Source organism: Puma concolor, chromosome F2 (assembly GCF_028749965.1).
Source record: "Puma concolor isolate L17-30 chromosome F2, mPumCon1.1.hap2, whole genome shotgun sequence".
NCBI lineage: Eukaryota > Metazoa > Chordata > Mammalia > Carnivora > Felidae > Puma > Puma concolor.
In genome coordinates this window covers 67,743,363-67,761,349 of record NC_141684.1, presented here as the reverse complement: position 1 = coordinate 67,761,349, position 17,987 = coordinate 67,743,363, and the positions used below count along the sequence as shown (strand labels likewise).

Genomic DNA, 17,987 nt, shown 5'->3' with positions numbered 1-17,987 from the left:
GGGGAAAAAAAAACCCTGCTGGGATCTTTATTGTGATTTCACTAAATCTATAGGTCAATTCAAGAAAAACTACCATCTTTAAAATATTCAATCTTCCAATCCATGAACAATAGTATATACTTCTGTTCACTTAGGTCTTCTTTTCCTCTATAATATCTTATAGTTTCCTATGCAGAGTCATATGCATCTCTTGTTAGACTGATCCCTACATATTTGATCTTTTGTTGATGTAAATTTAAATTGTTATTTCAATTTTTGTCAATGATGCTTTACAGAAATACAACTACATATTGACTTTGCACCCTTCAAATTTGCAAACTCACTTATTACTCCTAATAGTTTTCTAAGTACATAATCATGTCATCCATAAATAGTGACACTTATACTTCTTTCCTAATCTTTATATCTTTTATTTCTTTTTCTTAAATTACAGTACTAGCTAGAGACTCCAAAATAATACTGAATAGAAAAGGTGATAAATGACATTCTTTATATATTGGTCTTTCTGTGACTTTTCTCCTTTATTCTATTAATAACACGGCTAATTATAATGTCTGGTTTTTGAATGTTAAGCCAATCTTATATTTCTGGGAAAATAGAAATTGGGTCAAAATATATTCTTTTTCCTAAAAATTGCAGATTTAATTTGATAGTATGTTATACTTTCATCTATATTCGTGAGTGATACTGGCTGTAATTTTCTATTCTTGTCATATCCCTGCTAGGTTTTAGTAGCAAGATTATGCTGGCCTATAATAAGTTGTGAAGTGTGTCCTTTTTTCTCTTATTCTCTGGAAGAGTTTGTGGGTGAAATTTTAGTTTGACAGTTATTTATTTTTTTCCATCACTTTGAAGCTAACTTTCCTTTGTCTTCTAGCTTCTTAGTTTCTGTTGAAACAGAATCTGTTTCTGGCAATCTCATGGCTGCTCCTTTGAAGATAATGATTTTCTTTCTCTGTCACTACTTTTATTTCCCGTTCTCACTACTTTTACTTATTTATTTGGTTTACTTTTCCATTTTGCATGTCTTTCTTCTTTCTTTTTTTAAGTAGGCTCCGTGCCCAGTGTGGGGCTTGAAGTCACTATCCTGAGATCAATACTTGCATGCTCTACTGACTGAACCAGCCAGGCACCCCTTTTCTTTTCCATTTTGGAAAAGAGTTTACTCTCAGGTTTAAAATGCCCTATATACATAGATAGATATAGATGTGTGTGTGTGTGTGTGTGTGTGTGTGTGTGTGTGTGTGTTTCTATTTAAATTCGTTAGTTAACATACAGTGTAATATTAGTTTCAGGTGTACAATATAGTGATTCAACACTTCCCCACAACACTCAGTGCTCATCACAACAAGTGCCCTTCTTAATCCTCATCACCTATTTCACTCATACTCACACCCACCACCCCTCTGGTAACCATAAGTCTGTTCTCTATAGCTAAGAGTCTGTTAGTTTGCCTCCCTCCCTCTCTTTTTACTCCCCCATTGGTCATTTGTTTTTGCTCACATATGAGTGAAATCATTTCTCTTTGATTTTGGTTTCTACTTATACTGTGCTAATCTACTGTGGTTTTCTTGTAATGTTACTGTACTTAAGATTCATAAGGCTTCCTGAATCTGTACGTTAATGTGTTTTATCAAGCTTTAGAGATTTTTCAGCCATTACCTTTCCAAAGACTACTTCTGCTATATTTTCCCATTCCTCTCCTGGGACCCTAATAACCTTTTTAACACATTTTGTGCCAGATTAAGGATAGAAGATTAAAAAACTTTTAACCTTACTCCCTTTGACAAGTGGGGTCTATGTCCTCTGTGCACGAATCTGAGCAAGCTGTGTGACACAGCTGATCAACAGAATACGAAAATGTGCCAGTGTCCATGCCCACATGGTCAGAGACCAGGTGTTCCCATACTTCCTCTCTTTTCGAATGCTTGCTCTGGGTGAAGCCAGCTGCCATGGAAGAAGGCCAACTACCCTGAGACTGCCATTTATGGAAAGAAAGAAATGCTGGCCAGCCCCAGAAATACCAGCTACCCTACCCTGGCATCACATATAAGAATGCAGAAGTCATCTTAGATGTTCCAGCTCCAGGAGGGGACATGTGGAGATAAAGCAAGGCCCCAGACTATGGAGCTAGTGGAGCCATCCCAGCCATCTCTAGCTGTTTGAACTACCCCAGCTGAAAATCAAAGCACTGTGGATCACAGACATATCGAACCTGATATGCTGACTAAATTCCTGAACCTTAGAATCATGAACACAAAAAAAGTTGCTTTAGGCCAATACGTTTTAGAGTCATTTGTTACTTTTGGGAGAGATAATCCTCCACAGAGGATACTTCTGAGTGTCCCTGTACATTCTTCCTGCCAAGCCCTGACCAATTTTTACCCGGGCCATTTCTCAGGGTTGTGTTTGCAGCTAGCAACCTTGAGGAATAAATAATATCTTTTTCTGGGACAAAGAGAAGTATTACTGTAAAAAAGGCATCCTCCCCAAGCTCATTACTGCTCAGATGTAATGAAAATTCACTGTGTGCACAGTATCCATATAAAATCCTCCAGGCTGCCACTATGGGATGTGGTGGGGCTAGAGGAGCTGACACACTATGATTTTCATGTTGCCTGCTGTGCCATGAGTAAGAAGTCCTTTGCCTCTGACCCAGGAGACTTGTGTCTTCTGTTAGCATCCAGGAAGCGGTAATAGGCTAACTTATTTGTTCAATTATAAGGTAAAATCTTAGATTCTCCACAAGTCTTGACAGATACAGAGCAATAGGTAACTAGAACATATTCCATGTGTCTTTTCCATATTTTCTACCTTTTGCCTCATTGTGTTTCATTCTGAATGATTTCCTTTTGACCTAATATTCCAGTCCACTAATTCTCTCTGAATTTGGGGTCTTATTTGCTATTAAAACCATCTCCAATGAGTTCTTATTTAAGGTATGTTATTTTTCATTCTTAAACATCTATTTGATTCTTTTTTTCACAATTTTCAGTCCTCTACTGAAATTCTCATTCCTTTTTTTTTTTCTCCCATCAACATAATAGTCATTTTGAAGCTCATGTGAAAGAATTCCATTATTAGAATCTCCTGTGGATGCTTCTATCATTTCCTCTTCATTTTTGGTCACACTGTCCTACCTCCTTTTGCCTTTTTATTTTTAATTCAGTGTTTTATGAAAAATTTAGAGTTAACTTGAGATTTAGGGTAATGTTACCTTCCTCCAAAGATTAACATTTACTTCAAGTAGGTGGCTAGTGGTACTCAAATCACAGATTACCTTAATCTAATCACAGATTGAGCTATTTCAAAGCCAGATTTATTTCTAAGGGATACCACTTTGGGGTTCCAATGGCATAAAGGGTTTACCAGGACTAATGCTCCAACCTTGGTGGAGTATTAACACATTTTTGTTTTTCCAGCCTTAAGTGTCCATCAGAAGCTCTGCTCAGCTTCTCATCCACCTTTCCCAGAATCAGTAGATGCTACCCAGAGGAAAAGTAGCCTAAATGCCAGGTTCATCTCTGCCTTCCCAGCATTCCAATACACTCAAATACATGTCTTCCACTTTGTCCAGTTTTTCTAATTTTTAAAACTGGAGTGTTAATCCAAATAATTTATCCAATATTACCAAAAATGGAACTCCTCCAAAACCAGACGTGTTTAATGTTTAACGGTTTTAGAAGTTCTGTTTTTTCCATTTTCTCCATTATGGGCCTGACCCACACAACACTTGTTTTCAAAATATGCATTCTACCAAAAACCTTTAAGGCTGGAGGTGTATTTTCAAATAAATCAGGATACACGTTATTAGCTATGAAAATACCTTACAAAATGTCATTTGCACAAAAACATTTTATCTAGGGTAGTGAAGACAAAACATTTGGAATAAAACAACTTAAAAGATTACATATATATCTTATATGAAGGAAAAAAAATGTACCAAAGTATTTCACATTTAAATTGGAAAGAAGAAAAACTATATCAGCTTTTGTATTTTATACTTTCCAATTCTAATTGTCTCTAAGCATTTACTAACATTAGCTAGAAATAAAGTGTCATTTATCAAATGACCCAGTGTTTTCAAGACATTCAAAACATACTGTTTTTTTGTATTCTTTTTCTTTTGAAAAATTACATAATTTTATGAAAATGTAAAGTTTACTGAAAGCCTAAGAGAAATACCATATATGCCAACACTCACCATGAAAAATACGAAAATCAATATATGGATGAGAACCTCTTCTTTCTGATTCAAATCCTGCTCGACTCCTTACACGTACATCTCCTGGACAAAATCGAGAATAAAACATAAGCTTAGAAGGCTGCCATCTGGGAAGAAGCTCCCACATGCAGCAAAGGTTTATGTGGTATCATACTCACAAGTACTGACCCATTAGTGATATATATGGAATAAGCAGCTGAGAGTGGATTTATGTGAAGGGGTTTACAAATTTTCAATATTGAGTCGTAAGGCTAGATGAGGGGTTTTTTTCATCTTCCCTTACAATAATAATAATTACAATCTAAATTTTAAAGTTAGCATTTGAAAACATGACAAGTATATAACAATCCAACCTAATATCTTATTATTCACAAGGAGTTTAAAAAATCCTCAGCACAAAACTTTAAAAATCCAGAAAGAAAAATATTAAGTGTCTAGCACCATCCTATAGACTATAAGAGACATGAAAGAAAATATATTACCTATTCTCAAGGACCTTACAATTTTATAAACGTACAGAAAAGTAAAGTGTTAAAGACTTTTCAATAAATGTTTAATTTGATATAACTTTTCTCTTTTCTCATTGACTATGGATATACCCAAGGCCTTTAGTTGGGTCTTAACTTAAACTTCAACCTTTATAAGCCCAGAATTGTTTCTACATGTGTCTATAGGACTTTTGGATCTACTTCTCCATAGAGCAAAATAACCACTGCAACTGTGTACCAGACACTCTGCTCCTTATAGGCATTATTTTAATTCTCTAAGCAACTCTGAGAGGTAGGAATCTTAGTCCCCATTTTACAGATGAAGATATTGAGACTGTGAGAGGTAGCCTGCTCATGCCACAAAGCTAGTGTAAAGGGTGAGTCAGGATTTAAACTTTGCTCTGTGGGCTCCAAAGGCAGCACTTTCCCCACTATACTTCCACAGCCTCCAACTGCACAACCTTTAGGTCTTCAGTCCCTTGAATTCTGCTTGCCTAGAAGGACTTCCTGCTCACTTGTTTCTCTAAATAAGGCCATCATTTCCAACAAGGCTCATGTCATCTGAGTCCACCCCACAATGATTAATCATCTTTCTCACGTGGGGATTCCTTCACCCTGCAACAAACTAAGCTCTTACTGAGCATCCACTACAGGTCAGGGACTGCAAATATACCAGTGAGCAAAACACATAAAGTCCCTGTCTCCATGAAATGTATGCTTTCATGGAGACAAATAACATAACAAGTAATAATTTCATTCTATGGAAGATGGCAATAACTAACCTGGAGAAAACTAAAGCAAGGAAAAAGGAATATGGAGGGAGAAGTAGGGGAGGACTGACTTACTAGTGTGGTCAGAGAAAACCTCATTGGAAAGGAGGTATCTGAGCAGAGAAGCCTGAAGGAAGTGAGGCAGTGAGCCATGTGGCTATCCGGAAGAAGAAGTTTCCAGGCACAAGGAAGAACAAATAAAATATCCTGAGAAGGGGTATGTTCAAGGTCAAGCAAAGAGGCCAGCATGACTAGAGTGAGGTGAGTGTCAAGTGAGGTCAGAGAGGTAGCAGGGCTGGATCACGCAGGACCTTTGTGGACCATCATAATACCTCTGGCTATTTGTCTAAGACAGAAAACCATCAGAAGATTCTGAAGGGAGGAGTGAGACTGATTTAACTTATGTCTCAAAATGTTCACTTTGACCACATAGACTATAACTGAGAAGAGGCACAGAGGAAGAGGCAGGGAGACTGGCTAAGGAGCAAACGTAAGAAACAAGGCAATAACTATGGCTTGGTGGGGGGTGGGCATGGAGAGATGTCATTCAAAGGGATGTGCATGATAAGTTCTGGAGGTTTAATGTACAACAATGCAACTATAACAATAAAAAAATAACTATGGCTTAGATCGGGAAGGTAACAACAGTGGCTGGTGAAATTCTGGATATGTTTTGAAGGTATTAGCAAAGAGGATTTGCTGATAAAGTAGACATGGAGTAGGTAAGAAATAAGAGACAAAAAGGACCTGAAGGTTTCTGATGTGACAACCAGAAGAATGGAGTTACATGTTGTGAGACGGCAAAAGACTGAAAAATGAACAGACTTGGGCAACACAAATGTTTTGTTTAATAGACATATTACACTCATGTGGAAATGTTCTACAGAGTTTAAAAAAAAATGAGTCTAAAGGTCTGTTTTCAGGAGAGCAGAATCCTGAACATGTTTGCTGAGAGAGACGGAGACTGTAAGAAGGAAAAAGCCACACAGTCGTGAGGAAAAAAATATGTACCAGAGTAGAATGGAGCTGAGGCAGACATCCAAGGTAAATTAAAGAGGGGGAAAAAAGGAAGAAGAGCAAAAATGGGGCACCGGAGAACACTTAGGCTTAAGAGGAAGAAAAAGGATTCGTGAAAAAGGCAAGCAAACAAACAAACCAGAAAAAGGTGAAGAACATGAATGGCTCAATATCTTAGAAGTTGAGGGAGGAATTCTGAGCATGAGGAAAGGAGTCATGGAAGACTCCTTTAAGAAAAGCAAAGTAAACCTGCCTACTAGAATCTTAAGTTTCTTTATTTATTTTGAGAGAGAGAGAGCACACGAGCACAAGCGGGGGAGGGTCAGAGAGGAGAGACAGAATGTCAGGAAGGCTCTGCAACATCAGTGCAGAGGCTGATGCAGGGCTTGAACTCACAAACTGTGAGATCGTGACCTGAGCTGAGATCAAGAGTCGGACGCTTAACCAACTGCGCCACCCAGGTGTCCCTGGAATCTTAACAGTATGTTTTTAATAGTATGAATTAAAGTAGATGGGATTGACGAGTGTGTGGATGAGGAGAGAAATCTGGCAAAGAGAGGGAGAGAGAAAGAAAATTATACACATATAATCTAAATTCATTTTACCTTATGGACTTGAGGAATACATTAAAAATTTAGGAACAGACACTGGACAAAGACAAATGGTCTTCCTTGCCAGCCACGTGACAACAAAATTCATGCAGTAACAGTACTATGTGATCAGGTATTTCATGGCCTCCTTTTTGTCCATGGACATCTCTTTAGCATTTAGCAACTCTACAAATCTGAAACACTTTTTATGAAGAATGCTCAGAATTCAAAATTTTTTTCAATGTTTATTTTGAGAGAGAGAGGTAGGGGGTGGGGGAGGAAGAGAGCGCGCATGTGGGGGAGAGGCAGAGAGAGAGAGGGAGACAGAGAATCCCAAGCAGGCTCCGTGCTCTCAGCACAGAGCACACAGGGCTCAAATTCTTCAACTATGAGGTCATGGCCTGAGTTGAAATCAAGAGTCAGAAGCTTAGCTAAGCCACCCACGCGCCCCTAGAATTCAATTTAAAATTTTGTACTAAAGATAGAGTCCCAGTTATTAAGCCAGAGATTTTTCAATTACTCTAAAATGCCTCTTCATTTATATCACATTCAATATTGGTTTTGAGACTTTTAAACTTCAAAATAATAGATTATTTCTATTGCAAATAGTAATGAAAAGTAACCAAATGAAAGCTATCTCAATCTCAAATAACATTGGATGATGACAAAATTAACTGATATTGGTACCAAATAAATAATGCTTACCTAGCATACGAATGTACAATGCAGTCTGATCAGAACTGTCATAGGAAATCGCTCCACGCCTCTAGGGAAAAAAAAATACATGTTTAATGCATGACAAGTAATGTTATACGAAATTCAACAGACATTATTATTTGTAAAGCACTGTGCAAAAGAAGTTGGATATACAAAATGAAATTAGATATGGCATCTGCTCTTAAAATCTCTAGTTGTGAGGAAGACAACTGTAATATGATTAAGCAATACCATACAAGTGGATACAGAGTAAGGAACACGCACCAGGTAGAAAGTTAATGGTGGAGTCAGATAAGCCCACTTGTTGAGAGACATTTTGCAGAGGTAGACAGAACTGAAGAAGAGATATGGTCCAACTATTTACCATGCCCTTAATTTAAACACATATGAATAAGCAAACAAGAATCATCATTTGAAAAAAACCCATCAGCTAGAAATAAATGAAACAAAATGAAAAACCAACCAAACGGCCCAGAAGCTAGCAAGAAGTAAGAGAATTTTTTATTTTTTTATTTTTTAAATATTTCTTGATTTATTTTGGTGGGGGGAGGGGAAGAGTGAGAAGGAAAGAGAATCCTAAGCAGGCTCCGTGCTGTCAGCACAGAGTTTGACATGGGGCTCGATCTCACAAACTGGGAGATCATGACCTGAGCTGAAATCAAGAGTCAGACACTCAAATGACTGAGCCACCCAGATACCCTGAGAATTTTTAAAATGTAATTAGTTTACTCAAAGAGATTTGAGAAAACACTGAATCTTTAAAACAATAAACAAAAAATTTTTAAATATATTTTAAAAAGTAAACAGATATGGCAAGGTATCTTGCAACATTATTCATAATGGCCCCAAACTAAAAACAACCTGGATATCCAGCAACTAATGAATGGATTAATAAAATGTGGCATATCTAGACCAACGAAGTATTATTCAGACATATAAAAGGTATGAAGTACTGATACATGCTACAACATGGATGAACCTTGAGAACAGTGAAAAGAGCCAGTCACAAAGGACCATACGGTGTATGGTACTATTGATATGAAATGTTCCAAACAAGCAAATCCATAGAGGCAGAAAGTAGCCTAGTGGCTGTCTAGAGTTGGGAGAGCTGGGGAAAAATGGAGAGTGAATGCTAATGGGTACTGTGTTTCTATCTGCGGTAATGAAAATGTTCTCAAATTATCTGTGGTAATGACTGCACAACTCTGTGAATACACTGAAAATTACTGAATTGTATACTTCAAATGGGTGAATTGTATGGTATATGTGAATTGTACTTCAATAAAACTATTATAAAAAATAACAGGGGTGCTTCGGTGGCTCAGTTGGTTAAGTGTCCAACTTTGGTTCAGGTTGTGATCTCACAGCTTGTGAGTTCGAGCCCTACGTCGGGCTCTGTGCTGACAGCTCAGAGCCGGGAGCCTGCTTCGGATTCTGTGTCTCCCTCTCTCTCTGCCCCTCCTCTGCTCATGCTCTGTCTCTCTCAAAAACAAATAAACATTTTTAAAAATTAAAAAAAAAACAACAAATATTACATATTTAAAATATATTAATACAAAATAAATTTTAAGAGCTGAAATACACTCAGCAACTTCTGCCAACTCTACCTTCACTCTCATCTCCCTTTCTCTATCCCTACTTCTTCCTTCCATCTCAGGCGAGAGTACCTCTACACCTGGACTCTTGCAGCGGGCTGCTGACTAGTTTTTCTGATACATCTCTTGGCCTCCAGTCCACTCTTCACACAGAAGCAATAGCAAACAACTCAGCATCTGCTCAAAATCCTCCAATGGTTCTCCACACACTTGGAATAAAGTCCAGCACCCAGCTCTGATTTCTTTTTCAATATATGAAGTTTATTGTCAAGTTGTTTTCCATACAACATCCAGTGCTCATCCCAAAAGGTGCCCTCCTCAATACCCATCACCCACCCTCCCCTCCCTCACACCCCCCATCAACCCTCAGTTTGTTCTCAGTTTTCAAGAGTCTCTTATGCTTTGGCTCTCTCCCACTCTAACCTCTTTTTTTTTTTTTCCCTTCCCCTCCCCCATGGGTTTCTCTTAAGTTTCTCAGGATCCACATAAGAGTGAAAACATATGGTATCTGTCTTTCTCTGTATGGCTTATTTCACTTAGCATCACACTCTCCAGTTCCATCCATGTTGCTACAAAGGGCCATATTTCATTCTTTCTCATTGCCACGTAGTACTCCATTGTGTATATAAACCACAATTTCTTTATCCATTCATCAGTTGATGGACATTTAGGCTTTCCATAATTTGGCTATTGTTGAGAGTGCTGCTATAAACATTGCGGTACAAGTGCCCCTATGCATCAGTACTCCTGTATCCCTTGGGTAAATTCCTAGCAGTGCTACTGCTGGGTCAGAGGGTAGGTCTATTTTTAATTTTTTGAGGAAACTCCACACTGTTTTCCAGAGTGGCTGCACCAGTTTGCATTCCCACCAACAGTGCAAGAGGGTTCCCATTTCTCCACATCCTCTCCAGCATCTATAGTCTCCTGATTTGTTCATTAAGGCCACTCTGACTGGCGTGAGGTGGTATCTGAGTGTGGTTTTGATTTGTATTTCCCTGATGAGAAGCGACGTTTAGCATCTTTTCATGTGCCTATTGGCCATCCGGATGTCTTCTTTAGAGAAGTGTCTATTTATGTTTTCTGCCCATTTCTTCACTGGGTTATTTGTTTTACGGGTGTGGAGTTTGGTGAGCTCTTTATAGATTTTGGATACTAGCCCTTTGTCCGATATGTCATTTGCAAATATCTTTTCCCATTACGTTGGTTGCCTTTTAGTTTTGTTGGTTGTTTCCTTTGCTGTGCAGAAGCTTTTTATCTTCATAAGGTCCCAGTAGTTCATTTTTGCTTTTAATTCCCTTGCCTTTGGGGATGTGTCGAGTAAGAAACTGCTGAGGCTGAGGTCAGAGAGGTCTTTTCCTGCTTTCTCCTCTAGGGTTTTGATGGTTTCCTGTCTCATATTCAGGTCCTTCATCCACTTTGAGTTTGTTTTTGTGAATGGTGTGAGAAAGTGGTCTAGTTTCAATCTTCTGCATGTTGCTGTCCAGTTCTCCCAGCACCATTTGTTAAAGAGACTGTCTTTTTTCCATTGGATATTCTTTCCTGCTTTGTCAAAGATGAGTTGGCCATACGTTTGTGGGTCTAGTTCTGGGGTTTCTATTCTACTCCATTGGTCTATGTGTCTGTTTTTGTGCCACAAGCTCTGATTTCTAAAGGCCTCCGTGATCTGCCTACCTCTCAGTCCTTGTGTCCTCTGACCTACCCTCACCACCACGACCCAGCCACACTGGATTCCTTGCTGTTCCTCAACTGCACCACAGACAGATGCAGCCTTTATACTTGTTCTCTCGTCCAGGATCACTGCATCACTGTTCTCTTCTTATCTCTCAGGTTCTAGATGAAATGTCATCTCTCCAGAGAGGCATTCCAAGACTACCAAATCAAAAGTCATCTGAAAGCCACCTTCTCCCATAGCCCTACTTTCCTGCTCTGTATGACACTTAGCTGGTATATGGCTATCTTTGTTTGCTCGTTCTAAAATGGAAGTTCCACAAGAGCAGCAACTGTGTCTGATTTTCCATGGTACCCCTGACCCCTAAAACAGTAGCTTTTAGTAGATTCTAAATAAATTAGTGAATTTATTAAGTTGATGAATAAACTCATGAATACCAGAATTGATATAAAGACAGATTTCAAAATCTAGAAAATAAAACTGATCAAACCCCCTATTGGAAAGACCTTTCTAACTTATCTACAAGACATGTCTAGAAGTCATGAAAGATGGATCAAAATGAGTTCAACAGACATGACAAAGGGCAAATTTCCTGCTACTATACTCAAAAACGGAAGGAACAAAAAAGTGCCTTACAAATCAACTAGAAAGTGATGAATAATAGTGTGGAAAACAGGTAGGACATAAACATATTATTCACAGGAAAAGAAATAATAAGCCCATAAACACAAGATGCTCGACTTCATTAACAAAAGTAATAAACATTAAAGCAATGAGATATTTCTACAAATCAGATTAATGATCTTCTTCCCTCACAAAATTCTGGCATGAGATTTACAACTCCTGAACACACACACCTAGAAATCTCAAGGAAAAATAATCTTTTTACCACTATCACTATAAAGAAATTTACTTTTATTTATAGCCCTTACTTGGATTTAGTTTGCAAAATAATTCCCCAAATCATTGTTATTATCTCCTTATAATGCTTATCATGTAAGAGAAAAATGTCAATTAAACTCTTAACACAATTTCAGGTATCCTTACAAAAACAAAAAAGCTTCAAACAAAGATAAATTTCTAATTTCTAATTTCTAACACTGATTGTCTCCAGGGAGCCTGAGGGACAGAGATAGGAAGACTTTTCAATGTTTATCTGTTGAATTCTTTCTCTTTTTTGAGAGAGAGACAGAGACAGCTGAGTAGGGGAAGGACAGAGAGAGAGGGAGACAGAGAAACCCAAGCAGGCTCTGCGCTGACAGTACGGAGCCCAACGTGAGGCTAGAACCCACAAAACTGTGAGATCATGACCTGAGCTAAAACCAAGAATTGGATGCTTAACTGACTGAGATACCTAGACTCCCCTGTTGAATTCTGTAACATGTGCAGTTATTATATATTCACAAAATAAAATTAAAAGTAAAAAGTAAAATAAAAATCTACTACAAAGAAAGCTATAAAGAAAAGCTTGATCTAAAATCCCAAGGGACTAAATAATACACTCATAGCAGCATCATGCTTAAAGTGTCTTCTACCAACAGAGTACTATCCGAAGGAAGCCTACTGCAGTGTAAATTAAAACAGTTTCAGGGTAAACTATTTATTCTGGAGCAAACAGCCACTGTAATCACTTGGTATGAAAAGGCACCTCTCATACTTGCTGTCGATCCTCCCCTAAGACATTTAGCTTATTAGATTACAGGCCTCCCCTTAATACCACCATATTAGAGGAAAACCTAGTAGAGAGCATACATGTGGAAATAAATATTTCTATCAGCCAGGACATATTAATGAAACTATAGATATCACTATGTAATGCTTGTCATGGCCATCACCTATTAACCTGCTAGTGTCCAATAACAACTTGGATAAACAGGTTGTTAAAACGAATTGTAACTTGTTATCTCTAACAGCCCTCTTTAGGAAAGTGACTGGCCTTACTATTTTCTTTAATATAGGATGACTATTTACTAAAACAGCCACTAATTAGGAACGTAAAATCTCATTACAAGGACTGAGAAAGACTAATATCAGTGCTCTGTTAAAATAATGTAAGTCAAAAACTAGTTAGTTAACAGGATCTAAATTATATCTATGGCATACTAAATTTCTTTTAAGGTAATCCCTTTAGACTTATTTATAGAGGCATTAATTTAGAAATAAGAGTGATAAGGTCTATATTAATCATAAAAACCTGGCAAAAGAATAGAATTTTAAATATGTTAAATTCCTTGGTGAAGTACAAATTATTCAAATTATTCTATTCATTACTAATTTAAGTTTTATCCAAAAATAGTTTAAATGCTACATAAAACCACACATAACTCTTATAAAATAAATTCAAATAAGACAATTTTAAAGGATGGACCTTAAAATATATCTATCTGAACCCATCAACAAATATATCCTCAGGGATAATTCATTCATTTATCTCCTCACAGACCAAGATTAAAAATATTATTATTAAAAATATTATTAAATTCTCTCAGTAAGCAATTGAGGTAGAATAAAGTAACACATTTTTGAAAAATACATTGTAAATTATGAAGAACAATAAAAATTTGATTTGCATGTTAGAATTAGTTATTTTAAACCATAGTTATGAGTGCTTTATACACCAACACTGCAGCACAGACGTAACACATATTTTTTAAAGATTACCAATTTAAAGTCATATGCTAGTAAAATTCTATTTTTAATAAAAATAACAAAACAAAGTTAATCCAAATCCTGTGTCACTGACAGTCATAAAACACTCTGAGCTATCATCCACATTTCCACCTCACCTCACCAGTGAATGGAAATAACTGAGAAGCTTCTACTCGTGACTTTTCTAATTTAGCCATCCTGGGAACAGCTTGTAAAGCAAACCAGTATAGGTCAAAACATGGGCGAGGCTGAGCTAATCAGAAACTGACAGCCACAGCATAAACAAGTTAAATTTTAAGGTTCCAAAGTATCCACTGCCATGCTAACAGGACTTCTGAGTGCCCGGTTAGAAACTCGCTCATCTTAAATCAGGATGAATCTCTCTTCCACCAAAGATCTGACTTATGAAGTGAATGTCAAAAGGTGTAAAAATTGTTCCAATATTAGTTAATACATAATTTTTAAAGACAGACCTTTTAAAAAACCGAGCAAAGATATTTTTATCTGTTTTTATCCTGTTTAAGTTTTCCACTAAAATGATCTACTGTGCAAAAGTATGTTTATTTCCCTTACATGGAAAAAGTAATAATATATTAACTAACACTTGCTGGACTCCTACTGTGGGTGAGGAACTGTTACAGGTGCTTTCATACAAAATCTCAATCCATACAAGACCTTCACAAGGTAGGTTTTGTTGGCTCCATTTTGTGGATTTGTAAACCACTGGTCAGAGGGCTTAATCAACAGTAGCACTAAATACGTTTTTTGGTAACATTACTAAACAACAGCACCAGACTACAAAAGATGCAAGTCCAGTCAAAGTTTTAAAAGCAGTTTTCTCTGCTGTAGTAAAATGAGCTTTTTAAGGGCATATTCATCTTACACGTGCTAGAGAAACATGCTGGTGTTTGACTGTCTATCTGCATCGATCTACTGAATAATTAGTATCCTTCCCATTCTTCTGGCCTATGCAAACATTGTATTTTTCAAAAAATAACACAAACTTAAAATGTTAACATTCTTTTTGTTTAAAAGCTTAATTTTTTGCTGGTTAGAAAAAAAGTAAAAAGTCTTTGAAAACATCCACAACTCAATTAACGTGTTATTAGTACTAACTTGACCTTCATTCAATAACTTGGTAAGCTAATCCTTTAAAAACAATGAGTAAACAGCTGTCAGTGCAACAAAACTAATTCTTAACTTACAAAACACAAGGGTTTTAAAAATTTGAGTACACTGTTGTTTTTTTTTAAGAGATAATTTTTTAAGAGATTTCTTCAATCATATTCACTAAGACTACTTCACGTAAGGGACACTTAGTTATGCTTAAAACATTATGCTTAAATGCGAAAAATTATGTATCAAGGATTAAAACCCTGGCTGGAAAAGAAATTTAACTTTATGGAAGCTTTGTGTTACTTAGCAAATACTGATTGGCCTTATAAATCTTAAGTGAATATTCTTCAATTTAATACAGGAAGAAAAAAGCTGCATGATGGAAGAAAGATACGATCATTTTTAGACAAGTATAGAAAAAATAATTTCACATAGTGTCTTCTTAAATATTTCCTACTTTAGTTTGAGACTTTTGTCTAGATGGAAGCATTTCTGAATCCTGATCCTCAGAATTCAAGTTCAAAAACAACAGACACATAATAAATCTTACATTTTTTCCAACATATTATAAGTTAGGTACACATCTTAGTAGCAGTAACACTTTAACAGAGAACACGAGAGGTTATTATTTAGTTTTTAAAAAGTTCCTAACTGTTCAGAAATTCTCAACAACTATACATTAAACGTAAGTATTAGGAAATTCTTATCTCCAAAAGTATTTAAAATATGTATACCAAAACTATAAATTGTTTAATAATTATTTAATCTTAAAAGGTATATTTCTATAACTATAAAAACTTCTTTAAGGGGATGATACTGAGGGAAGCTACTTCAATACCGAGGAATGATACCATAAAAAGCCCTTAAATGGAGGAATAAGGTGGGGGGAAGAATAAAAATTACACGCTTAACCACAATTAAGCTTTTCAGCTGACAGGTAAAAATCATAGCTCTTTCAATCAGAAAAATAAAAACTGAAGCAAAAGAAATTCATAGTAATTCTATTCCAATCAAATATATAAACTAATGATGAACGTCACAATCCTAAAAATAAAGATGGCCTACCTTAGAGGCGATCCACTTGATAAGAACCACAGCCAGACACCAGATCAATGTAATTCCCATTGGATCAACCAAAAGCCCACTGCATAATCTCCCTCCTCTTCCAGCAGGCAATGAGTAAGGAAGACTTATTACGAGTTTGATAATAACCAGCTGTCCGGAGGCAGAAGAGAGGGGACACTGACTGCCTTGAACCTCAAGCAGCTGCCTTCAAACAACGATCACCTGACTCCTCTGAGAAGGCGCTGCCAGCCAGCCTTCCTACCCAGCGCGTGCTTAATGCTACAACCCCAGGGTTGGGGGAGAGCAGAAGTAATGTTGGAAGAGGAAAGGAAAAACCTTAGTGAGAGCTGACCTAAAAGTCTCACAAAATGTAGACAGAAGAGGTCTCGGGCTAGCCCCAAAGACTTCTACATCTGAATACTAAACAGAGTGCTTTGACACAACTTCCCAAAAATGTTTAGCAATACAAAAAATTTCCTAATTTCTTTCACATAGACAAGCTTCACAAGTATAATGTCCTGGCATTTAAAAATATTAATGCATTTTATTCTTTCTTTTCAACTTTTAACACTGAATTTGTTTGACTTTTTATTTCCTTTAGGGCTAGGATTACTTTATGAATGTTAGAGTCTTTCATAAATATTGCCGGCCCTATTTAACATTATAATTCACTCATTTAGCATTTATTGACAAAGGCCAGTCTAACAGCGCATTTTCAGACAATTAAAAGTATATTATTTCTACGTCCTAAATGCCATCTTGCTTATAATTACAATATTTTTTACTACATGTCGCCTTTTCTTGGCTGGTGAGTGAACTCTCTATTAGCCAAGTGTGCCTATATTCATCCACCTTCATGACCTCATAGCAGCCAGCAGGTTGCAGGTAGTACTGCTGAGAAAGTCTTTCCTGAAACTTTCATCCAAGTATTCTGCAAATACTTACTATGCTGCTCCTATGCACCAGGCCCTGTGCTAGATGCCAAGGGCATCATCACCCAGTGAAAACAGAAATGGCTCCCGCCCTTGAGAAGCTTACAGTTTTGTCAGAGTCTCCTGTAACCAAAGTCTACAAAAATAAGTGCAAAATTGCACATGTAACAAGTGTCCACAATGAAGTGGAGGTAAGAACTGCCAACACAGCCTGGATCTGACCTAATTGAGAGGTGAGGGTCTTCTTCCCACAGTTCCTGAAATGTCCCTGAGCTGAAATGAAGGGGCAAGAACATGAAGAGGACAGGAAGAGTGATCTGTGTAGACACCATAACACATGATGGTCAAGGAACTGATGAAACAAAGCACAGTAAGAACAGATGGCAAGAACAGGGGTGGCTAGAACCCAGGGCGAGCCAAAGCGGAGTCCATGTGAAGGTGTTTGGTCTTCATCCTGAAAGCTACCCTAAAGAGCTTCAGCAGGTATTGGTTAAGGACAGCTCTGTGGGGTAGAGCTGGCCAGGCAGTTAAGAGGCCACTGCAGAGGTCCAGGCGAGAGGACATGAGCCTAGGCTGGGTGGTAGAGATGAAGAGAGGGGGCTGGCCGGAGAAATACTGAGGACGTGACAGGACTGCCAGACTGCAGTCCGTGACAAGACAGAGGCATCTGCATGTCAACACCACACAAAGGATGGTTCTAAAATATTTGAAATAGCCCAAATGGGTCAAATACTAATGCTATTTTCATGATCCAATCCTCAGTACGAAGAGTTTATTTAAAAGAAAAGTTAATTCTAGACCTGTCAAAATGAAGCATAAATTAAATTAGCAGATCTAAATCAAAATTTTCCTAAATTGAAACCGTTTATAACACATGGTCATAAATTTCTCACTCTACCTTATACATTATGTATATCTCTTCTTGCTACTGAACTAACAAGCTGTAATGCAATCCTTGAACAAATGGAGAAGACTTTTTTTGTCAGGAACCTAAGCGTGACATGAGATTGTCAGGGTCTTTCATTACTCTCTGCATTCTAGTAGGGTTCCAGTAACCAAAACGAAAGGATGCCCAGGGGCAGGACAGAGCAGCAGAACACGTATTCACCAGAGTCTCAGGAGAAATGCTGGTGGCCATGGGTAAGGGGCTGTGG

The 17,987-nt window shown here is 37.3% G+C and overlaps 1 protein-coding gene across 4 annotated transcripts in view; it reads right to left on the bottom strand.

Annotated features, from left to right (window-relative positions):
* The window catches only part of PDE7A (phosphodiesterase 7A), a 148,708-nt gene that overhangs the window by 52,168 nt on the left and 78,553 nt on the right, over window positions 1-17,987 (bottom strand). For 3 of the 4 annotated variants that reach the window (XM_086696098.1, XM_025922635.2, XM_086696097.1), the window contains exons 2-3: window positions 7,796-7,856; window positions 4,205-4,288 (exon numbers count right to left, since the gene is read on the bottom strand). In XM_086696098.1, coding sequence (XP_086552224.1) covers window positions 4,205-4,288; window positions 7,796-7,802 — 91 coding nt within the window. In that variant the 5' untranslated portion in view covers window positions 7,803-7,856. Of the gene's footprint in view, window positions 1-4,204; window positions 4,289-7,795; window positions 7,857-15,901; window positions 16,319-17,987 lie in introns of those variants that run through there. The other variant, XM_025922636.2, reaches the window with a different exon arrangement.